This window comes from Dama dama, chromosome 13, assembly GCF_033118175.1.
Source record: "Dama dama isolate Ldn47 chromosome 13, ASM3311817v1, whole genome shotgun sequence".
NCBI classification, from domain to species: domain Eukaryota; kingdom Metazoa; phylum Chordata; class Mammalia; order Artiodactyla; family Cervidae; genus Dama; species Dama dama.
Window position 1 is genome coordinate 54,816,420 of NC_083693.1, and position 25,405 is coordinate 54,841,824.

Genomic DNA, 25,405 nt, shown 5'->3' on the forward strand with positions numbered 1-25,405 from the left:
GGCATGGTTTGCCTGGGTGACCCAGCCCTCTGGAGGGTGCTTTCATTGCTCACTAAACAATCTGATGTCTAAGCTGACCTCCCAGATCATCTGTTCTGAGAGGCAGTTACATTACAGGGAAACAGTCTGATCCATTTGGGTCATACTTTTAACAAGTAGGCCCTGAGAAGTGCCCAGACTAGGACTGACTATTCCCCATCACAGAAGCAAGCCCTTCTGGGTACCGCTCTCAATGTCCTATACGTTTTGAAGCCTCCCAGTTTGGTTGGTGGTAACAGGCACTATTCCCAGTCCTGTGTGAGTGCTGGGCAGTTTGCGGGAACCCCTTCTGACCACTCTTTCCAGGCCTCGCTAGTTTCCTCACGTGTGCGCTGGTCAGCTGGATACCGGAGGTGTCCCTCTGCAGATCGTAGGTGTCTCTCTCTGTGCAGATCTCTCTCTGGTGCTCTGTCCTGCGACCTCTAGATGCGTTTCCCTCCCAGCCTCTCAGCTCCTTCTCAACCCAGGGAGTCCACTGGTTGAGGGAGTCTACTGGATTTCTCCTGTGTATTCCTGAGCTAAGAACTCAAGGAAGTGAGTTGGGACAATCTTTAGGGCACATCTCATCTGTTTTGCATCTCAGGTATGACTCTCCCTCTTTGTTTAATGTCCAGTGTCTTAAAAATATTCTGGTTTCATATATTTTGTTCATTTTCTGTTTTAGCTGTTTCAGGCAGCAGAGTAAATCTGGTCCCTGTGACTTCATCTTGGCTGGAAATGGAAGTCTCAGCCTTTCGGAAACTCTGAATAGTAGATGTGGGAATTTGGGGGAACAGGACAGGAATTCTCCTGTTATAAAGTAATAAATTTTCTTTCTGTTTCTTGTTACATGAAAGTGAAAGTGTTATTTGCTCAGTTGTGTCTGACTCTTTGCGACCACATGGACTGTAGCCCTCCAGGCTCCTCTGTCCATGGGACTCTACAGGCAAGAATACTGGAGTGGGTAGCCATTTCCTTCTCCAGGGGATCTTCCCAACCCAGGATTGAACCCAGGTCTTCTGCATTGCAGTCAGATTCTTTACCACTGAGCCTCCAGGGAAGCTCCTGTTACATATGTTTCATTTATTCATCTAATATCCATTGAACATCTACTTGTAAGCACTGTGATAAGTGTAAAGGATACAGAGGTGAATAAATAGACTTCACAACATATAATATTTTGTGAGTTGGTTGGCATTAAGCAATCCTTGAGAATCTGACCAAGAACTGATGGTGTTTCCGGACCTGTGATGCTCAAAACTGGATCCTGGAATCCAGCATGCAGTGCCTGCCATCTCTGAGCAACCAACTGGTCTCTTTCAGAGGTCTTCATTTCCTTTTGCTAATTCCAATACTCATTCTGTCTGTATTTGTAAAGGGGAGTTTTATTTATTTAGCATCAATGAATATTACTATTTTAATACTGAAATGAATTTCAAAGAATAAAGTACAGACAAAAATAATCTGTTTCTAGACATTGTCTCTGTTTCTCTCTATATACATACACATACATATATATACATAATTTCAGAGACCATATATACATATGTATACATGTGTGTATATATCTATGGCCTGAATATTTTTTCAAAGTAAACTGTGATGGCATACAATAAAGCAGTTTATGATGTATGAAATCGTTGCAATCAGATGATCATTTTTCTCACAAATCCTAAGATAAATATCTATAAAAGGAATGTTTTCATAAATTGTGTTGAAAAACTGGTGCTATCCATCTGGCAAAGATACACTTAACTCGAAGTCATACTTAAAAAGCCAACATACTTACCATATGTCTCAATAATTTTAAGGTAAAATCTACTTGAAACAAGATGTCTGGGACACATACACCATATCCAGTTGCCCAAAAGTTCATCTGTTAACCATTGTTCTGGCAGGGAGCATTGTTTTTTTAAAGTAGAGACTAGCTCAGTTTTGTAAAGCTCAACTTTTTTTTCTTCCATAAAAGACTGTTCAACATTGATAAACGTTAATCCTCTAAAAGCTTAAATTGTCTCCAACGTATAGTATTAAGGAAAAATATTCCAGGAAAAACTGTAATTACAGTTTACTTTATTTATACATGTAAAACTCTGAACAAATGAATATATTATTCCATGGAGACAAAGTGACTTTCCTTGAACAGGAACTATGCTCTGTTTGTTTACTTGGGCAATCTTTTATCAAGTGAAGCCATTTCATAATTCAATTCAGCCCTCTTGTGTACTTTGGTGAACTTTTTCCAGATTCTCTATTGCAATTCAGATCCTCATAAAGAAATTTGTATTGAAGTAATAATGTAAAATCACAAAAACTATGGCAACGAAGAGGTGAATTTATAGAGGAAGTATGTTTTAAAGCTTTGCTTTCTGCACTCTAGACCGGAATTAAATCCTATTATATCTCTATTTTCACATGAGTAAAACTTTGGTGTCTGTGTTATATGTTGTTGTTGTTTTTTTTTAATCATAATTTTTAACTCAGTCATCTTCTTGACTAACTGAGTATAAGCATATAAGCTGCATTTTATTACCTTTCAGGAATGTTGGGAATACAAATTGAGTAATGTGTGCGAAAAAAGCTTTATGTCATCAGTTGGAAAGGAAGTCTTTAAGTTTATGTTATCTTTATTATGGAAAGACAAAGCTGTATTTGGTGATGGCAGTGGTGTTGCGGAGTGGATAGGGCCACCAGAGTCACTCTGATAAGGACTTCCGTCTGAAAGAACCTAGAAAGCAGCATGATCAGATTTATTTCTTTTTCCCTTGGAGGTCCTGCTAGATCAGGAGGCTTCCCCAGTGGCTCAGCTCGTAAAGAATCTGCCTGCATTATGGGAGACCTGGGTTCGATCCCTGGGTTGGGAAGATCCCCTGGAGAAGGGAACAGCTACCCACTCCAGTATTCTGACCTGGAGAATTAGTCCTATATAGTCCATGGGGTCACAAAGAGTCAGACACGACTGAGTGATTTTCACTTTCACTTTCCCCTGGAGGTCCTGATAGATCTCCATGTTCATATCCAGATACTGAACCAGCAGGGAGTGCCTAAACCTCCATAGGTGGGACTTCCCTGGCGGTCCAGTGGTTGATACTTCACGTTTCAATGCAAGGGTTGCAAGTTTGATTCCTGGTCAGGGAGTTAAGATCCCACATGCCTTGTGGCCAAAACACCAAAACAGGAAACAGAAGCAATATTGTAACAAATCCAGTACTTTAAAAATGGTCCACATTAAAAAAAAATCTTTAAAAAACTCCATAGTTCTGTGGTTAAAGAATGGAAATCAATGTAGTAGAAGCATTGATAGTACTTTTGTGAAAACGAGTATAGAATATTTTAACAGAGGAGACCAGGGTGGAGCAATGAAGTTAGCACACCAAATAAATGTGTTACATAAGAACCACACACAAAGAAATATAATGTATTAGTTCACTCTGTTCATAAAACGAGAATGATTTAGGGAAGGTTTTTCTACCTCTCCTCCCCTCTCTCTCTTTTTTTTTTTTTTTTTACTAATTACTGCTCCAAAGGCAAGTTTACAAATTGCCTTGAGAAAAAGTCCAAGCTCTTTTGTGGCTGCTGTGGTTTGATTACATGAATTTCATTCACCATGGTGATTTTTGTGTAATTTTGTCATTAGAAGGGAATACTTTTTACCTGGAGAAAGAAATCCACAAACCAATATAGCAATATTTGAGAGAATGACCAAGTCTAATAATGATAAAAAAATATAATTTCTATATAAAAATTTTAGTATTTCACATTAAATTCCCATTAATGTCCCATAGCTTATTGTGGGATGTGCTAATGCTGAAGCACTAAGTCCATTTTCACTTGATGGGAAGGCATATGTTGTTTACCTTTACTGCTCTTTTTGGTGTTTCAGCCAAGATGGGTGGTATAATCCCCTTGTAAAAACCGAACAACCTATTGGAGAAATGAAAAGATTTATGTAAGTAAGGAGGGCTTCCCTAGCTGGCACGGTCTCCTGCCAATGCAGGAGATGCAAGAGATGCAGGTTCTATCCCTGGCTCAGGAGGATCCCCTGGAAGAGGAAATGGCAACTCCCTCCAGTGTTCTTGCCTGGAAAATTCCATGGACAGAGGAGCCTGGCAGGCTACAGTCCATGGGGTTGCAAACAGCTGGACATGACTGAATGACTAAGCAAGCACGCACATGTAAGTAAGGGAATTAGGATGGATAAAGCAACTTATCTTAAAATATTCCCAACTATTCAATACAGCTCATTAGTCATGAAATCTTCCTTTGTTTTAATGCTAACGTGGAGAGACTATGAATTCTACATTTATACGTTCTATGACATTCAGAAGAGGAATAAATGATGCTGAGACTGGAACCCCTTAGGTAAGCTGCTAAAGATAATCATGAGTTGTACCTTAAAGATAAACTCAACCCTCCTTAATCTAAGGAATCTTCAATTTATTTTCTAAGTTGTGTGGTTGGTAGTCTTGAGCTCTTTACCATCTTATATCTCTTTTCTGTGGACACCAAATGAAGTGAAGGCTACACCTGAGCCCACTAGACTAAGACTTCAGAGGCTAACCAGGTGACGAAACCCTCAATTTTAGCTTCACTAACACAGGAGAAACTAACACACTATATGGCTGTGGAACTAGGGCTCCTAGCCCTATCCCAAATCAGTCATAATTTTTTTTAACTTCCTTGATGGAGATGAAAGAAGGTCAGGGAGGGCTAATGACAGAGACATGTTCCTGATAGTAGAAGTATCAAGCTTTCCTGGAGGTGGTGCATGCTCGCTCAGTTGTGTCTGACTCTGTGACGCTATGGACTGGAGCTCACCAAACTCTCCTGCTGATGTGCAATCTCACAGGGCATGGGACAGCTGTTGTTTTCAATACTGACATGTGGTCACATATTCAGACATTTTTAGGAAAAAAAAAGAGTGAGTGTCATATATGCCTGTAAGTTTTATAAAAAGTCACCATTTATTTCTCATTAAAATTTAAGATTCAAAATCTTAAATCTGTCTGCCCTGGAATTTACACACTCATATACACATATATATGCTATGACAGTATAAAAGTGAAAGTTGCTCAATCGTGTCTAACTCTGTGACCCCATGGACTATATAGTCCACAGAAATCTCCAGGCCAGAACACTGGAGTGGGTAGCCTTTCCTCGAGGGGATCTTCCAAACCCAGGGATCGAACCCAGGTCTCCCACACTGCACGTGGATTCTTTACCAGCTGAGCCACAAGGGAAGCCCAAGAATACTGGAATGAGTAGCCTATCCCTTCTCCAGCGGATCTTCCCAACCCAGGAATTGAACCGGGGTCTCCTGCATTGCAGGCGGATTCTTCATAAGCTGAATTATTAGGGAAGCCCCATGAGGGTATAGTGTAAATATATATATAGTATGAAAATATTTCAATAGGAAAGAATATTCTGCATTATTCTCTGAGATAATCAATTCCCCTGGTCAACCAGTAAGTGGCTACAGATAAAGGTAGGACTCAACCAGTCCCTATTTTAGGATAACCACTTAATATCCTAGAGAAGGCTGGAGCTTCTCTGATTAACCCATCAAACTTTACTCCAGCACCCTTAAGTTGGCTTCTGCTTCTAGCTATGCTCTGGAACAAAAAAGTTAAGAGTTTATTCAGACTAACCCACTGTGGCACTCAATCCAACATGGCAACCTCTTGCTCTTCCTCAACACACTGGCTGACACAGTACCTTTCCATGAAGGGAGCAAAAGCCTCATTTTACAGCTTCTAATTGTTAGTCCCTTGAGGGCTGGTGTTCCCTACAGTGCTTACCCCAGAGTCTTGTGCGTGTGTGTGCATCTGCACGTGTGTATGTAAACAGGACACAAATATTTGCTAAGCTTACAGATTTTATGAAGAGAAAGAAAGGAATCAAATGGTCCCTTAATGTGGGCTTACTATGCCTGCTGTTTTTGACTTAATGAATAACACTAGCATTTGTGTTCATATAAAGGAAATAAAGCAGACGTGCTTTGAAGAACTATGAGAATTCATGAATTCCCCCACTTCCTTTCCATTTCAACTACTGAGGCCTGAAATTTACTTGTAAAATTTAAATACTCTTTCTAATTTGAATTTCATTATAAATTATTATATAATTTTCAGCGTGAGAATGATTCTGCCTAGGTTTGATCTTCCTAAAAGATAAATGTGATTTTCTTGAATAGAAGTTCTATATTTATAATAAAAAACATTATTAGTTCTGTTCTTTTTGTTCTGTTTTTTCACCCCTGGATGATTATGCCTGGTTATGGGGGGGAGGCAGGAATGAAGAAGAACATTTAAGGACAGAAAGCTTCTGGAACAGAGTGTCCCTGTTAATAGATCTACTTGAAATCCCATGCAACAGAGAACAGATATAGGACGAACAGTAGCTCAGCTGGAGAAGAAAGATCTTAGGGACAAACATCTGATGAATCTTCTGAAAAGTGAGCATGTAGGAAACAGATTAGACTTTTCTGTTTGTTTCCAGGTGGTAGAACTAGGGCCAACAGGTGGAAGCAACAGAGAAAGACACATTTTTGGCTCAGTAGGAGCTTGATACAAGGAAGTACTTCTAACAGTCAGACCTATCTAAACATAGAATGGACTCTCCTGAAGAGTGGTGTGTTCCCTTTGGAATGTGGATGACCACTCATCATGGATGCCAGAGATGGATGTACACAACAATGGAAGGATTTGATGGCCCTCAAGGTTGGTTTACTCCAATCCTCAGATTTTGTTATTCTAAAAGAAAGAACAAAAAGACATGGAACAGCACATTTCTGAAGACAGACACTCCAAATTACTTTAAACTTTTGCCTAAAGTGGAGCACTACTTCGCTAAAGGAGGACAGAAGTCTTACAGCAACGCAGAAGGTCTTCATTTTAAAAAATGATGAAAGAAAATATTAAAAAGAGGTGTAAGGCAGGAGGGAAGAGAGGCAGTAGGGACAACCATAAGGATTTAATCTGAAAAGAGCTGGGAGGTCCAGAGCCCCCGGCTTCACGTTGGTGAGGCTTCCGTGATGTGCGCGCTCTCTGTTCTGCTCTTTCATGTGCGGTCATCCCCTGCTCCCTCACCAGCTCCAGCCAGCTCATCATCCTGAACTCTCTAATTGTGAATGAACAGCTTTAACGGGAAATTCTCAAGGACCATAGGCAGCATTTGCTGACAAACGAGAAGTGAGAATCATCTACTTCCTTGCATTATTTTTACAGTATATCCATGCAACAGTGGGTATCTATGGAATAGCCAGGCTGGCAACTCTTCTGTTGAGAACTGTCCCACCCAATTTTTTTAAACTACTAGAACCCATATATTAGTACAATATGATACTACTTGTAGGCAGTGGTTGATTGGGCAACTTGCTGAATGGATCCAAATGGTACTCCATTTCTTTGTTCCTGTTAATCTGATCCAAGTAGAGTTTTTCTCCAGGATTTTGGAATTGGAACTGAAAAGGTCAGCCTTGCTCTGTGTGGTTGAAGCTCTAAGATAATAAGGCTAGAATATTAACAGTAGTCATGTTTTCTGTCATTCAGGGAAAGTCAATGTGCAGTGATAAGAAAGAAGGAAGCCATCATTCAGGAAAACAAAGAAGCAAGATGCAGAAGTTCTGGTACTATAAGTGTGATTCTGCGGCCAGGATTTCTTTAAGCCTCGTTACATCTTGACCCTTCTTGAATACTGACATTTCCCTTTGCTTTTGATTCTTTGAGATACCCAGTAATATCTATAATAAATTCCTTTATTTACTTACAAACCAAAGTCCTGGATCCAGAAATTGGCCTCTACAGTCAAAGTGACTGTTGCGGTTCCTCCATACTGTGGCCTCTCCTATGAAGAGCCTTTGGTCAGGTAAGCGTGACACTTGGGCCAATTCAAATAATAACACCCAAAATGTGAGCAATAATGCAAATCAAAACTACAATGAGCTACCACCTCACACCAGTCTGAATGGCCATCATTAACAAGTCTACAAATAACAAATGTTGGATAGGATGTGGAGAAAAGGGAATTCTCCTACACTCTTGGTGGGGATGGAAATTCGTGCAGCCATTATGGAAAACAGTATGAAGTTTCCTCAAAAAAATAAAGATAGAGTTGCCATATGATCCAGCAGTATATCCAGACATACCTATAATTTGAAAAGATACATGCACCCCCATGTTCATAGCAGTACTATTTATAATAGCCAAGGCATGGGAACAACCTAAAAGTCCATCAACAGATGAACGGATAAAGAAGATGTGGTATACATATACAATGGAATACTATTTAGTCATAAAAGAGGATGAAATAATGCCATTTGCAGCTATATGGATGGACCTAGAGATTATCATACTAAGTGAAGTAAATCAGAAAGAGAAAGACAAATACCATATGATACTGTTTACATGTGGAATTGAAAATATGACACAAATGAACACATCTACAAAATGGAAACAGCCTCATAGACAAAGAAAGCAGACTTGTGGCTGCCAAAGAGGAAAGAGGGTAAGGGACGGAAGTGCTGGGAGCTTGGGATTAGCAGGTGCAAACTGGTACGTGAAGGATGGATAAACAACATCTCGCCGTATAGCACAGGGATCTGTATTCAATACCCTGTGATAAGCCAGAATGGAAAAGAATAAGAAAACAAATATATGTAACTGAGTCACTATGCTGTACAGTAGAAATGTAAAACAACTATACTTCAACAATTTTTTTTTTAAAGTCTGAGCAAGAGAATGTGGGCAAGGCCTTAAGCTGATGACTTATTTTTTTGACTTGATTGATAATTACTGGAAGTTTTCCGAGTGTAAAAGTATGACATACAGATCCTAAAAAACAAAAAGGACTGGTAATATCTTATGAAGAAGATACTATTTCTGGCTAAAAAACCTGATGTTTATATTCACATGCACTGTTCATTCTGTCAATTTTTTTTTCTGTGCTCATGTAGTCTTGGCTTGAAATACAGGGCATGTAGCTTATCAGGACAATAAGCAAGGAAGTTAAGAGATTTGCAACACTCATATCAACATGCTTCAACCTGGTTACTTCTCAAGAACCAGATTGACACATTTCGTCTACTCCCTGAATGAATGGAAAATGAGATTCTAATGTCTGCTGAGAAGATAGTAAAGCCACTACTATGGTTTTTAGTTTTGACCCATATCAAGCCAATTGGGGAACTCTGTGGAAGAGACACAAGAACCAGTTCAAGACCTCCTATAAAACTGCACTATGAACTGTTTGGAAGACCTCATATTTTGTTTCTCAAAGTTGTTACTTCTAAAAATTATGAGTTCGATGTTAACTACCCTGTGTAGGAATATGCTAACTTGGATGTGTATCAACTTTTATTAATACTATTATAAGTAAAAATAGTCAAATTTGGTGAATGCCTAATGGGGACTTGCTACTCTGTTAAGAATAAGTATATGAAGGCATATGGACATATTTTAATCTCATTCAACTCTCACAACAATCCTGCCTTTGAAGCAGGAATGATTATTTTCTTCATATTGTAGATGAAGCCTGTCCTCACAGTCTCTTGTCCTTGTCCACAGTCTTCAGTGCTTGTCCACTGAGGTGTAGAGGTATCGCAGTTTTTCTTAAAATAAAACTATTTTTACAAGCACATTTGAAAAGTCAAGTTTTGCATATAGGGTTATCATTACCATCTTTCTAAATTCCATATATATGTGTTAGTATGCTGTAATGTTCTTTATCTTTCTGGCTTATTTAGAAAGATGGTAACGATAACCCTATATGCAAAACAGAAAAAGAGACACAGAAGTACAGAACAGACTTTTGAACTCTGTGGGAGAAGGTGAGGGTGGGATGTTTCGAAAATACATGTATATTATCTATAGAGAAACAGATCACCAGCCCAGGTGGGATGCATGAGACAAGTGCTCGGGCCTGGTGCACTGGGAAGACCCAGAGGAATCGGGTGGAGAGGGAGGTGGGAGGAGGGATCGGGATGGGGAATACGTGTAAATCTATGGCTGATTCATATCAATGTATGACAAAACCCACTGGGAAAAAAAAAATAAATAAATAAAGGAGAAATTGAAAGAAAAAAAAAGTCAAGTTATTTCTATTGCAAAAATGTCTTGTCATGTCTTATTTTAGGAGAAGCAGTTAAAAATCATATTTCTATTCCGCTTCCATTCTCTTTTAAAGTAATATGCAACATTTCCTGCATAATTGATAGATCTGGTCTGAGATGAACAAGATCATTTTCTGGAAAAACTTTTGGGATGTTTATAAAATATTTCCTAGGTGAATCAGATGAGAAAAAAACTTAGGCTCTAGGATAAACTTTTTCCCCATAAGATACAGTTTTGCTCTTAAGACAAATATCAGGATAATTCTGTGTGGGAAAAGACAACGCATAGTTTAGTAATATGATAAAACAATGAAATATTCATACTAGATATTAAAATAAAAATAGTTGTTGTCCAAAAAGTCAGTGGGGAGCACTTTTAGCTGTTGATTTAACAGATACCCTCCTCAACTGTCTTTGTTCCTAGAGGTGCAGGTATTCACCATTCCCTGCACTTTGGGAAGAGAGCCCTTTGCCAGTCCAGGGGGGTAAAGCAGAGTTCTTCAAGCCAATCATGGTGGTCCCATTCCCTTCCTAGCAAGGAGGTTAAACATGGACATACAACTCAAACCTAGCCCCTTGGACCAGCAAAGAGGGAGGGATGCATGCTGGAAGTCTTGAATTTCTAGCCTAAGGAAAAGAGTACATGGGGAAAAATGACCCTCTTTTTCACCAGATGTTGTCCGTGCTGCATGATATCCCTGTGTACTGTGGTCAAGTGAAATATCACTGCCTGCAAGCTGAGGATGTCCAGCAAAAAGAAAAGACCTTGACCTTGATGACATCATCAGACTGCTCAATGAACCAATCCTGGCATCCTACCTCCAGATGTCTGGTTACATGAAATTAAAAATAAACCTTTACTATTTGAGCGCTTTCAGTTATATCTTCTGTTAACCCACAGCTAAAAGCATTCTGATACAAATAGCTTTAACATTTGTATTTTTGAAAAAGTCCCAAATTCTTAAATCATAATATAATGAAGATAGTTGTTAAATGTTAAGCAAAGCACTTAGAAGGAGACTGTGAAAACCATTTTTAAAATGTTTTTAGTTTATTTCTTTCAGGAACCATATCATATACTATAACTCTATCCCATTATAATGATTACATATGAGAAACCACCACACCAAAGACAGAACGTGGAAAAGTTCACAGGCAAAAATGAGGATGGGGTTCCAGTTTTTCGAAACCATTAGATCATGATGGTTCACATCCTGATTGAGAGTTGTTATTCAGGAATATAAGTAGACAAAGAGTATTACAACATTGGATCACATTTGTTTTTAATTGTATGATCAAAACAGGCCTTGTATTACTTATGTACATCTATAAAGTGAAGATCAAAACTGCACTGCATGTGTTCTTCTCAAAGACACAGCTCACACATAGCTTATTTGAAATACAGATTTATGCCAAGCCCCACAAAATAATTTTATCCCTCATTTCCCCCACCACTTTTTTAAACTGTGAAGTTATTTAACATATTGGGTGGCTCCAAGGTTGTAGACAAGCCAATATAAAGATGTTGATTGTACAAATCAAGGAAATGCAGAATTTTCTTTGAGTTCCAGTTGGTGGTTCATTTACAAACCCTGGAGGAAGCCTTCCTGCTGTCTCTCATTAGTAGGGACCAATCTTAGGTTACCTTCTTTGGGGCCCAAACTTTAGAATCCCTGCCCCCCAAGGAGACCAGATAGATCCTTAATGAAACATCTTGTACCTGACAACATCTTTAGTCCATTTGGATGGCTGAAAAAAGTTACCTGCTTTAAGTCAGCTACTGAAATCTGAAGACTTTGTGGTTAATAGTGGGTAGACAGGACAGGGCTTAACATTCTCAAAATTCAACCCAGGTAAAGAAGCCAGAAAGGAATGGAAAAATGACATGTCCCTTCTGCCCCTCCTTTTTTTCCCTCTGAGTCACCTCCTTGTTGGTTTTGCTGTTATTTTTCTAATTTAGTATGTAGAAATGTTTGTTTGGAAGTAATTTGTACTGTAGAGCTGGACTACTCCTATAGGCAGGCTGGGAAATTTTTGAAGTTGCTAGCCTGGTAAACAGGATTTTGGCCTTAGAAGCCACAACATGTAATCTTTTCTTCTTTGCAGCTCCCAAGGAGAAAGGGAAACAGCATAACTGCTTCACCAGTGACCTTTAGAGAGAGTCATACCACGTTGTCCATCAGAAAAGTTATCAACTCAACTGGTAGATTACTCAACCAGTTGATTATAAAACTCAACTGGTAGATTACTGAGAAATGAGTATAAGGAAATGGTGAATAAATTATCTTCCCTCCTAAGAGAGGAAAAGTACAAATCTGCTGCCTGGGGACACCAGGCTTTCCCTGGTTGTTGGAGAGGAAGGGTTTTGGGGGGTCCAAACTGCTGAGATTCATAATTTGGCCCAGCAGCCAAGATAGCAGTGCACCTCATCCAAGCCTGAAAAGGCCAATTAAAGAAATGACTTCAAAGTTGAAAAGCCATTTTCAAAGCCACCTGCAGCATACTCACATGCAGCAAGAGACGGATGTTTTCACCTGGATCCCACTTCTTTGCCAAAAACCTGGCATTCAGTAAAAGTCCAGAGCAGCAATAATACTCATCGGTGAAGCATGAAATAGGAGAGACAGGGAAAGTGACACCAGATCCCCAGTTGGGGAAATTGGAAAGCATTAACGTGTCTGTGTACCTAACAGAGCACAATTACTACATTTTACTTCGTTTCAACAGTCAGGACCTAACTGAACATCACCATTCAGTTCTGTTCTGGGCAATGATCCAAGCTCATCTTTGGTACAGTTGATTTTGAAGCCTTACAGTCAATCATATCTTCACAATTTGTTCTTCTTTCAGGCTTCAGGCATCCTCCTGATTTCCATTTCTTGTTTGGAAGTCTTGAGTCATCTGTTCTGGCAACATGACCAACCCAAATCAGTCATTTTCTCCAAATTATATTGAAATAGGGATCTTGCTAGTTTGTTTTCTTCCTCCCCTCTTCTTTCACATAATTTCCCCTTTAAGGATCTTCTAATACAAAGCTGATTGAAGGCATACAATATCCTCTTTCTTCTGCTGTTGTCAAATCCAAGTTTCTTACCCACATGCTATAGCTCTGTAATTAAAACAATGAGGGTGGCACTCAGCCCTGGGTTATGAGGGCATGGCTTCCATCACTCGATGGGTCCCGTCTCCCAGGGCAGAATTTTGGCCTCGGCACTACACCTTTAGGGCAGAATTCTGACATCATTTACGCTCTGCAAGTCTCAGCGGTTCACAGAATCCAAATGAAAGACTGCAGTTCCATGGCTCTGTTATTTGAATTATGTAGAATCTGCAATCTGAAGTTCTCGAAATTGCATGCATCTTGGGGCCATTTTCAATTAGGCAAAGGAGAGAGGGAAAACTAGATAGCCTTCAAAGGAGAAGGAAAACAGCTTACAAAGAGTAAGTGACACAGATTCTTCTTTCAGAAGCAGCAACTGAACTTTGAAGAAGGGCAGGAAGCATAAAGAAAGTTTCAGCTAAGATTCTAACATAAAACTCAAGAAAGTTTCCCTTGCTTCAACTCGTATCAGGTCTCTGGGCACAAACAATATAGTTATTATTTTTCATTACAGAGAATTAAGTGAATTGAGTTTCTGCATATGGTCCTTGGATCTATTTGTTACCCCAAACCATACCACTTTCATTACACGCTATACGGAGGAATTCTTTAAAAGTTTTCCTCAACACACGTTTTTAACTGAACTTTCAGTATGATTTTACCACCACAATTAAACTTTGCTGATGGGTCTGAAATAAACTACAACCTTGATTTTCTAAGATACGAAAAATTAGTTTAGCTGTCAGTATCATTTAGGAGGTAGGTCCATGGCTCCATTCCCTGGAAAGCTGGCAGGATGCTCAATGCACCAAGCATGTTGCACAGGGAAGGCATTAGTGTGATATAAGAACCAGAACCCTGATAGAAAATGCTAAGGAAAGAAAGAGCAAAAAAGATATTTGAGAAGCAACTAATATGTAAATAATATGGGAAGAATGTGGTATTAGTTGCTGCATTAATCTATAAGTGAAGAGACTTATTTAGAACTGAATATGCAAAAAGTATAGTAATTTTCAGTGACAGCAGATTACCTTGCTTATAAAGATGAACACATTTCCATTAGAAAATAAGAATCATGTAAGAGCAGTCTTTCACTCATGTGGATGGTAACTCTGAGAGAAAAAACTCAAAAAAAAAAAAAGAAAGAAAAGAAAAGAAAACCAAAACAACTCTATTTCTTGGACAGGGACTGAAAACCAGGAAAAAGGACCTGACTGTGGAGTCAAAAATTCCTTTGCCAGCCAGTTCCCTGTTCTCTGCTAAAGAAATTCCTTCTCCATTCTAGTCACCCCAACCTCTCACCAATCCCCCTTTTCTTATTTCCTCTGTTCTAATTTCTGTTGTTCGCACTCAAGAAGTCATCATTCATTTATTCACTCACTTATTCTTTCTGTATATTTTGTTCCAAGCACTAAGCTAAGCACCTTTTTCTGGGGTCAAATGTTAATAACAGAGTAGTTCCACTGTCCCCAAATCAAGTAAGACCTTAACTTTATCCAGGAAGCCTTCTCTGAGATGGTAGACAAAAATCTTGATATTGTACCTGCTGGCAATATTTGACCAAGATGTTGTCTTCATACATGCTTGGCACATAGCAACATGCAGATAACATTATATTGAATACACTGACATTCAAATAAGAATGTATATACTTATGCGTATATGTCTATACATATCGTGCATATGTGCTCAATTGCTAAGTTGTGTCCAACTCTTCTGCAACCCCATGGACTGTAGCCTACCAGGCGCCTCTGTCCATGGGATTTCCCAGGCAAGAATACTAGAGAGGGTTGCCATTTCCTTATCCAGGGGATATTCCTGACCCAGAGATAGAAACTGCATCTCCTGCATTGGCAGGCAGATTCTTTACCACTGAGCCACCTGGTAAAACCATGTATATACATTTACATAGAGTATATATATATATATATAGTCCATATTCACAGACATGACTCGGTATCCATATAAATAGTCTGAATGACTCGCATATTTTTAACAAGAGTATGTATTATTCACATGATTACCATATTTAATCCAGGTAATAAATTGTTTGACAATGGTCACTCCTGTTCTTTATCACCAACTTCTAGCATTTAGCATGCATTTGAGTCTACCTGTCAGGAAAGGCAATGTGATGTAGTGGGCAGGAATGAGGGCCTGCCCTTATTCCCAAATGGAGACACACTCCTTGGGTTGGAATTCTAGGTCAATCATGTGTTAGCTGTTTATGTAGCATGAAAAACTGTTGGCACAAAAGGTGAGTAAATTAATTCCAAAAGATAACTGCCAGAATAGAGATTTTTTAAATGCCAGCTCCCTCTACAATTGCTTATGGAACTAAGTTAGTACATTGTTGTAAGTTGCCTGATTTTATAATTTGGTCTAGCTGAAAGGTTGCATATGACCACAGCTGGGGCAAAAAGCCTCAGAATTCAGAGATGTCCTTTCCAAATGGACCCTTACTTAAGTGTGTGACCTAGGGCCTCAGGAATTCACACCCTATTGTGGAATTCTGCCACAACCAATGCATACATGTTTGAGACCAAAGATGCTGGGCACTAAGTAGGCTGCTCCTAAAGTAAAAGTCATATTTGGAAATGCATTAACTGTTTTTGAAAGCCGCTCAGTCGTATCCAACTCTTTGTGACCCCATGGACTATACAGTCCATGGAATTCTCCAGGCCAGAATACTGGAGTGGGTAGCCTTTCTCTTCTCCAGGGGATCTTCCCAACCCAGGGATAGAACCCAGGACTCTAGCATTGCAGGCGGATTCTTTACCAGCTGAGCCACAATGGAAGCATTAACTGTTTTTAGTCACCAGTTATTACAGTAGGCTCCAGATTAATTTTTTGAGGTGCCCCCTAGTGGTACCAGAGTTAAATGCAACTCAACAGCTGTGCAACCCTCGATGTTGCTGTTCAGTCCCTACATGGTGTCCCACTCTTTTGTGGCCGGATGGACTACAGCACGCCAGGCTCCTCTGCCCTCCACTGTCTCCCAGACTTTGCTCAGATTCATGTCCACTGAGTCGGTGGTGCTCTCTAAGCATCTCATCCTCTGCCGCCCTCTTCCTCCTGCCTTCAATCTTTCCCAGCATCAGGGTCTTTTCCAATGAGTTGGCTCTTCCCATCAGGTGGTCAAAGTATTGGAGCTTCAGCTTCAGCATCAGTCCTCCCAGTGAATATTAAGGACTGATTTCCTTGAGGATTGACTGGTTTGATTTCCTTGTAATCCAAGGGAGTCTTCTCCAGCACCGCAATTTGAAAGCATCAGTTCTTCGGTGCTCAGCCTTCTTTATGGTCCAACTCTCACATCTGTAAATGACTACTGGAAAAAAACATAGCTTTGACTCTATGGACCTTTTTCAGCAAATTGATGTTTCTGTTATTTATTTATTTATTTTTTAGTTTTAAAAGACTTTATGTTTTATTGGGTATAGCTGATTTTTTTTTTCATTTATTTTTATTAGTTGGAGAATAATTACTTTACAGTATTGTAGTGGTTTTTGCCATACATTGACATGAATCAATGACATGAATCAGCCATGGATTTACATGTGTTCCTCATCCCGATCCCTGTTTCTGTTTTTTAATACACTGTCTATGTTTGTCATAGTTTTTTCCTTCCAAGGAGCAAGCGTCTTTTAATTTCATGGCTGCAGTCACCGTCTGCAGTGATTTTGAAGCCCAAGAAAATAAAATCTGTCACTGCTTCCAATTTTCACCCTTATATCTGTCATGAAGTGATGGGACCAAATGCCCATTTGGTTTTTGATCTTAGTTTTTTTTTAATATTGAGTTTTAAGCCGACTTTTTCACTCCCCTCCTTCACTCTCATCAAGAGGTCTTTAGTTCCTCTTCACTTTCTGCCATTAGAGTGGTATCATCTGCATATCTCAGGTTGTTGATTTTTCTCCTGGCAATCTTAATTCCAGCTTGTGATTCATCCAGCCTGACATTTCTCATAGAAGTTAAATAAGCCGGGTGACAATATACAGCCTTGTTGTACTCCTTTCCCAATTTGGAAACAGTCAGTTGTTCTATGTCCCAACCCTACCAAAGAACAAAGCCTTGGACCAGAGCATTTTGTAGGTTACAAACTATAGTCTGATCTAGCAGACTTTCAGTTCATCAAATGAGGCTCCAAAGGAACAGTATTTTAACAGCTTGGACTGCTCATGGAATTGAGATTACTGACAGAAACTTTAGACACAAAATCAGCAATGACTGTGCTTGATGCTTTACAAAATCATCCCATTCAACTTTACATGAAAGAGATTCTGCTCTTTTCCATTTTATAGAGAAGGACACAGAGACTTAATGAAGTTAAGCAACTTTCCTACTAGTCAAACAGCTTGTAGTACTCTTACCTGGAAAATCCCATGGACAGAGGAGCCTTATGGGCTATAGTCCACGGGGTCACAGAGTCGGACACAAAACCACCAAGTGGGAGAGTTGTTATAAGAATGAAAGTCTACTGGAATCTAAACAGTCCACCTTTGGATGTTGTGCTCGCTTCCCTGTGTCCTCAGGCAGCGAGGACTCCCGGTGTCCGCAGAGTCAGAGTCAGGTCAGGGAGAAATGTCATTCCATCCCCTGGCCCTCGTGCTCCTCTGCGCCTGTGTCTCCAGTGCTTGGGCCCCAGGTGCTGCCTGGTTTCTGAGAAGGGCCAAAGTGCAGGGTTTTGAACAAAGGAACAGATGAGCCAGAGTTTACAGCCCCTTTTGTCGTCCACAATCCTCTGCACCAGTTTTTTTTAAAAGGGCCTGAGTTCTCACTTGCTTGATTTAAACACAAGATGAATGGGCAGTAACTGAACTTTCTGGATTTACTTTATGGATGTCCACAGTCTTCCAGGTCACTTTGAAAAATTGTTTCTTTCCTATCACATTATTATCAGTGAATAGTGAAGGGTTAACTATTTTCCTAACTAACTCTTTCAGTCAATGTTCTAGAAAACTACAAGTTGGATAAAGTACATAGAATTTAAGACATTTGAGAAACAGTGCAGAAGCCAACCCTGGGGCTTAGTTTCTGGACCTCATCTATCTCTCCCTGGTGATTTCATCCAGCCATATGACTTTAATTACCATCCTTACGCTGTTAACTGCCATCCATCTCCAGTTCATCCAGTCACCTAGTCAACACCTCCACTTGAATATCTAGGAGGCATCTCATAATTAGCATGTTCAAAAGAAACTCCTGATTCTTCCTCCACAGACTTGCTCCACCCACAATATTTTCCAAATCACTTCACGGTAAGTCCATCTTTTCAGTCACGCGGGCCAGAAACTCCGAAAGCACATTTGAGTTCTGTCTTTCTCTTACTCATCTCTATTACACTGGCCCAAGCCAGAATCATATTGCGTTTGAACCTTTGTGCTAGTCTCCTAACTAGTTTCTCTACACTCTATATTCTCAAAGCAATGACAGAATAGTCCCATTAGGATAAAAGGCAGGTCATGTCACTCCTTTGCTCCCATCCTGCAAGTGTCCGCCCATCTCCCTCAGAGCAAAATGAAAATCCCTTCAAAGGCCCCAGACAGTCTGCTCCTACACACTGAGTCACACGTTTCACCTCATCTGCTCTGCCTTCCTTGGCTCACGCCCCTCCAGCCCCACTGACCTTAATCCTCAGAGCAGGCACGATCCTACTCCAGGGTTTTTACATTTGCAGCATCTCATCTGAGATCCTCTCCCCCACTTATCCCCATGTCTCACTCCTCACTTCCTTAAACTACACAGATGTTACAGTCTCAGTGAGGCTTGACCTCACCTCTCTTCTCTTTATTGATAAAATTGCAACACCCTCACTGGAACACTACCTATTCTTTTGGCCTGCTTTATTTTTCTTCATTGAATTTACCCCTTTCAAACATGTTTATAGCTTATCTGCTTGTTTTATTTACTGCCTGTCGCTCCTACCAAGACACCAGCTTCAGGAGGATAGGGCAGGTATTTTGTCTATTTGCTGATGTATCCCCCAGTTTAATACGGGAACTGACATATAACAGGTGCTCAGTAAATAATTGTTGAATGAAAGAATAAATGCATTATATTCCTCCTGACCAGTGCAGTGATGTTGTGAATAGAAAACTGGACCTGGCATTTTGAACTATTTCAAGATCAATCTTCTTTTTTCTTAATTTTTATTGGAGTATAGGTACTTTACAATGTTGTCAGTTTCTTCTGTACAGAAAAATGAAGCATTCATACATATACATATATCCCCTCACTTTTGGATTTCCTTCCCAGTCAGGTTACCACAGTGCATTCAGTAGAGTTTCCCGAGCTATACAGTATATTATCTTTATACACAATATCAGTAGTGTATATGTGTTAATCCCAATCTCCCACTTCCTCCCATCTCTCTTCTCCCTTGGTATCCATACATTTTTAATCTACACCCATGTCTCTATTTCTGCTTTGCAAACAAGGTCACCTATACCATTTTTCCAGATTCCACATGTATGTGTTAATATGTGATATTTGTTTTTCTCTTTCTGACTTACTTCACTCTTACTTCATTCTCTAGGTCCATCCATATTTCTACAAGTGACCCAATTTCATTCCTTTTTATGGCTGAGTAATATTTCATTGTATATATGTATCCTAGTTTCTTTATTCATACCTCTGTTGATGGACATTTAGGTTGCTTCCATGTCCTGGCTATTGTAAATAGTGCTGCAATGAACATTGGGGTGCACGTATCTTTTCCAAGATCAATCTCTTTCACTCTCCGACCAAATGTCAATTCTTCCCTGTTTCTTTGGAGTCACTTAGACTTCACCAAAGAGCTTCCCTGGTGGCTCAGATGGTAAAGAATCTGCCTGCAGTGTGGGAGACCTGGGTTCGGTCCCTGGGTTGGGAAGATCCCCTGGAGGAGGGAATTATGCACTCCAGTATTCTTGCCTGGAGAGTCCCCATGGACAGAGGAGCCTGGTGGACTGCAGTCCATGGGATCACAAAGAGTTGGACATGACTGAGCGACTAAGCACAGCATAGACTTCACCAAAATGGCTATCAAAGAGGAATGTTTTGGGCATTTGAACTAGTGAACATGAATAGAAGTCAAGAAATAGTAACTGAGGAAGCCTAGATTTCATGTGAGTTATTATCCCTCATCAGCTTGTAAGCCATGATAGCAAATGGTAATTTTACCCACCAAACCCACCAAACCTGTCATCACTCTCCGTGCTGGCAGAACCTAATTCTAGGGTTCACACCTCTGAGGCCATGTGCCCATGGAAAAGGAACTCTCTCCAACCTTGCTATGATGGAGTAAATCATCTGGTCTTATTCTCCTGGCTTGTAATAGTATGAGACATGAACATGCAACTTAATTTTAGCCAATAAAACTTTAGGCGGCTTTTGAGAGAGGATTTTTTTTCCCTTCCTAAAAAAAAAAAAAAAAAAAGGATTCTTGTGCCTCACCTCTTAAAATTTGGATTTGGTAGGTCTGAGTGGAGGTTCAGGTATTTGAATTTTTAATACCACCCCCAATTCTGATGCAGAAGGTCCAGAAACTACATATTGAAAAATAGAAAGAAAAAAAAAACTTCCCTATAAGATTAATGACCTGGGGCTGTTCTTACCCAGTTATCTGTTAGGAAGCCAGCCAAATACTCATTTCCATTATCAGGTAATTCCCCCAGGAAGGTCATGAAATCATCCTCACTTTCCTCTACTTTCGGGTCTAGAATGTACTCATTTTGTGAGCCAAAGACTGTTAATTGCAGGTGTGCTCCATCTCTGGCCTCCAACACCAGGAAGCTACAGATATTTTTACCATCAGTGACAGCTAAATAGGGGACCAACTTGCGTTCTCTCCAAGATATGCTTAGTTTAGAGGAACTTTGTTCTTACCTCGGTTTCCTCTTTGGTTTATTTAGGAACAACACTGAGACATTCAAAAAGCAGATTATTATCTTACCCACATCTTTTCAGAAGAGATTAATATTTCATTCCACCTCCCACAAGACCTGCAGAAATCTTGGTTGGCAAAAGCATGTTTCACTGATTAAATATGAGAACAAAATTCAAATGAGGGTACTTTACTTTCATTCCCAAATAGTAATGCACTCTGTAGAACAGGTACAACAGGAAGTAGCCCCTGGTGTAAAGCAAGCAGGACCACACCTATGGCTGTTTCAGCTGAAGAATGTAGGAAAATGCTTTCCTTATGCTTCAGGGAATGAACCAACAAAGAATGCAGGCTTCTCTGGGTTTTGCAGGGAACTGATTTTCAGAGAAGCGACATTGCATGGAGAGTGGGGCTACAGATTTAGCTTCTAAGTTGATTACTTACTTGAAGAAAAAACTTGTGAATTACTCAGCTGGTAAAGAACCCGCCTGCAAAGCAGGAGACCTTAGTTCGATTCCTGGGTCAAGAAGATCCACTGGAGAAGGAATAGGCTACCCACTTCAGTATTCTTGGGCTTCCCTTGAGGCTCAGCTGGTAAAGAATCCACCTGCAATGTGGGACACCTGGGTTCCATCCCTGGGTTGGGAAGATACCCTGGAGAAGGGAAAGGCTACGCACTCCAGTATTCTGGCCTGGAGAATTCCGTGGACTGTATAGTCCATGGGGTCGAAAAGAGTCACACACGACTGAGTGACTTTCACTTCACTTGATGTTTATATTTTCCATCAAAGCCTTGATGTTTATAATTCACACCAAAGCCACTAAGTGTCTGGAGCTCTTTTGTCCCAAAGAGTTACATATCTTTTCAGTTCAGTTCAGTTCAGTTGCTCAGTCGTGTCCAACTCCCTGTGACCCCATGGACTGCAGCACGCCAGGCCTCCCTGTCCATCACCAACTCACAGAGTTTACTCAAACTCATGTCCATTGAGTCGATGATGCCATCCAACCATCTCATCCTCTGTCGTCCCTCCTCCTTCTGCCTTCAATCTTTCCCAGCATCAAGGTCTTTTCTAATGAGTCAGTTCTTCGCATCAGGTGGCCAATGTACTGGAGTTTGAGCTTCAGCATCAGTCTTCCAATGAATATCAGGACTGATTTCCTTTAGGATGGACTGATTGGATCTCCTTGCTGTCCAAGGGACTCTCAAGAGTCTTCTCCAACACCACAGTTAAAAAGCATCAATTCTTCAGTGTTCAGCTTTCTTTATAGTCCAACTGTCATATCCACACATGACTACTGGAAAAACCATAGCTTTGACTAGACAGACTTTTGTTGGCAAAGTCATGTCTCTGCTTTTTAACATGCTGTCTAGGTTGATCATAACTTTTCTTCCAAGGAGCAAGCAAGTTAAAAGGAGCAGCAAATTAAAACCAAGTCTTCTAATTTCATGACTGCAATCACCATCTGCAGTGATTTTGGAGCCCAAGAAAAGAAAGTCTTTCACTGTTTCCACTGTTTACCCATTTATTTGAAATGAAGTGGTGGGACCAGATGCCATGATCTTAGTTTTTGAATGTTGAGTTTTAAGCCAAACTTTTCACTCTCTCTTTCACTTTCAACAAGAGGCTCTTTAGTTCTTCGGTTTCTGCCATAAGGGTGGAGTCATCTGCATATCTGAGGCTATTGATATTTCTCCTGGCAATCTTGATTCCAGCTTGTGCTTCTTCCAGCCCAGCATTTCTCATGATGTACTCTGCATATAAGTTAAATAAACAGGATGACAATATACAGCCTTGATGTACTCCTTTTCCTATTTGGAACTAGTCTGTTGTTCCATGTCCAGTTCTAACTGTTGCTTCCTGATCTGCATACAGATGTCTCAAGAGGCAGGTCAGGTGGTCTGGTATGGCCATTTCTTGAAGAATTTTCCAGAGTTTGTTGTGGTCCAAACAGTCAAAGGCTTTGGCATAGTCAAAAAAACAGAAATAGATGTTTTTCTGGAACTCTCTTGCTTTTTCGATGATCCAACAGATGCTGGCAATTTGACATCTGGTTCCTCTGTCTTTTCTAAAACCAGCTTGAACATCTGGAAGTTCATGGTTCATGTATTGCTGAAGCCTGGCTTGGAGAATTTTGAGCATTACTTTACTAGCATGTGAGATGACTGCAATTGTATGGTAGTTTGAGCATTCTTTGGCATTGTTTTTCTTTGGGATTGGAATGAAAACTGACCTTTTCCAGTCCTGTGGCCACTGCTGAGTTTTCCAAATTTGCTGGCATATTGAGTGCAACACTTTCACAGCATCATCTTTTCAGATTTGAAATAGCTCAACTGGAATTCCATCACCTCCACTAGCTATGTTTGTAGTGATGCTTCCTAAGGCCCACTTGACTTCGCATTCCAGGATGTCTGGTTCTAGCTGGTTCTAGGTTGGTGATCACACCATCGTGATTATCTGGGTCGTGAAGATCTTTTTTACATAGTTCTTCTGTGTATTCTTGTCACCTCTTCTTAATATCTTCTGCTTCTCTTAGGTCCATACCATTTCTGTCCTTTACTGTGCCCATCTTTGCATGAAATATTCCCTTGGTATCTCTAATTTTCTTGAAGGGATCTCTAGACTTTCCCATTCTATTTTTTTCCTCTATTTCTTTCCATTGATCACTGAGGACTTTTATTTACCATTTATCATTTTTTTTACTATTTTTTTTTTACTATCATTTTTTTTACTACTATCATTTTATTTACTATTTATCATTTTCAAGACCATTCACTTATTTATCAGCAAGTATTTCTTGAATACCTACTATCTGCCTAGTACTAATTACCAACAGTACATGGAATTTGGTCATTGAAATAGGAAACATGCTATAATTTTATCAAATATCAAAGGCATGAGACAGAGAGATCCATTTTCCAAGGAACACTGAATAATGGAAAGGTGACATTGACTATTATCTCAGGCAAAAAATTGAGTTCTTGAATATTAATCTGAGTTCTATATAAGGGGGTTGTATTTTTCTCTCATGTAAATCCATCTTTTCATTCATTCAACAAATAATTGAGTGTCTGTTATGTTCCAGTCACGGCTCTCTGGGTTAGAGATAAGGCAGTGAACAGGTCAGATACAATTCTCAGACTCACAGAGCCTATGTCCTATTGAGGGTGCAAGACAATGAATAGGCAACAGACAAATGAACAAAATGACATCAAATCAACATCACTAATCATTAGAGAAATGCAAACCAAACGACAGTGAAATACCACTTCACACCCACTAGGATGGCTGTCACGAAAAAAGCCTGAAAATAGCAAGTCTTAGGGAGGATGCAGAGTAACTGGAACTTTGTACATTATTAATGGGAGTAAAATGGTGCAGCCACGGCAGGGAACAGCATTAGCTTTTTCTTCATAAAAGTTAAATACAGATTTGTCATATGATCAAGCAATTCCACTTCTGGATTTATACCCAAGGAATTGCTAGCAGAGACTCAAACAGCCATTTGTATACCAATGTCCACAGCAGCATTTTTATTTACAAGGGCCCAAATATTCATCAATAGATGAATGGACAAACAAAACGTAGTATATACATACAATGGAATATAATTCAATGCTATAAAGGGAGCAAATTCTGATACATGAGACAACATGGATGAATTAAGGATATTATTATGCTAACTGTAGCCAGACACAAAAAGCATTAAGTACTGTTATGATTCCACTTATATGAGATACCTAGAGTGGTCAGATTCATAGAGACAAAAAATAGACAGGTAGTTCCCAGGGACTAGGGAATGTGGGGAATGGGGAGTTAGTATTTAATGGGCAGAGTGTTACATCTGCAATATAAAAAGGGTTATAGAGATAGATGGTGGTAATGGCTGCACAGCAATATGACTATACCTAATGTTGCTGAAATATACACTTAAGTATGATTAAAATAGCAGACTTTATATTATGGATATTTTACCACAGTAAAAACATGATGCCAGAGAGTAGAAAGTTATAAAGAAAGTAAAACAGGAGGGTAACTGGTTACTCTATGGAATGGAAGGAGGCTCAGTAGCCTGAGCCTGAACCACAAAGGAAGCCCAAGGTTTTGCTTTCCTCTTCACGTAATCATGGAAGAAGCCCTGATTTCCAACGTAGTCTCTTGGGATGTTCTAAAAACTAATTTTAAAAGTAGTTCCTGCTCTTTAGAGTCATTTATATCCCTACAGGGAACTTCATGCATAGGAATTATACACTGTGATGGCACTGAAGATTTAAAACCAAATAACTAGGGAAGACCCTCCAGAAGCAAAGCTAATG

General features: G+C 39.8%; 1 protein-coding gene across 2 annotated transcripts in view; it reads right to left on the reverse strand.

Moving 5' to 3' along the window:
* SLC25A21 (solute carrier family 25 member 21) overlaps window positions 1-25,405 on the reverse strand; it is a 503,486-nt gene that overhangs the window by 57,870 nt on the left and 420,211 nt on the right. For both annotated transcript variants that reach the window (XM_061159188.1, XM_061159189.1), the window contains exon 4: window positions 3,876-3,942. In XM_061159188.1, coding sequence (XP_061015171.1) covers window positions 3,876-3,942 — 67 coding nt within the window. The remainder of the gene's footprint in view (window positions 1-3,875; window positions 3,943-25,405) is intronic.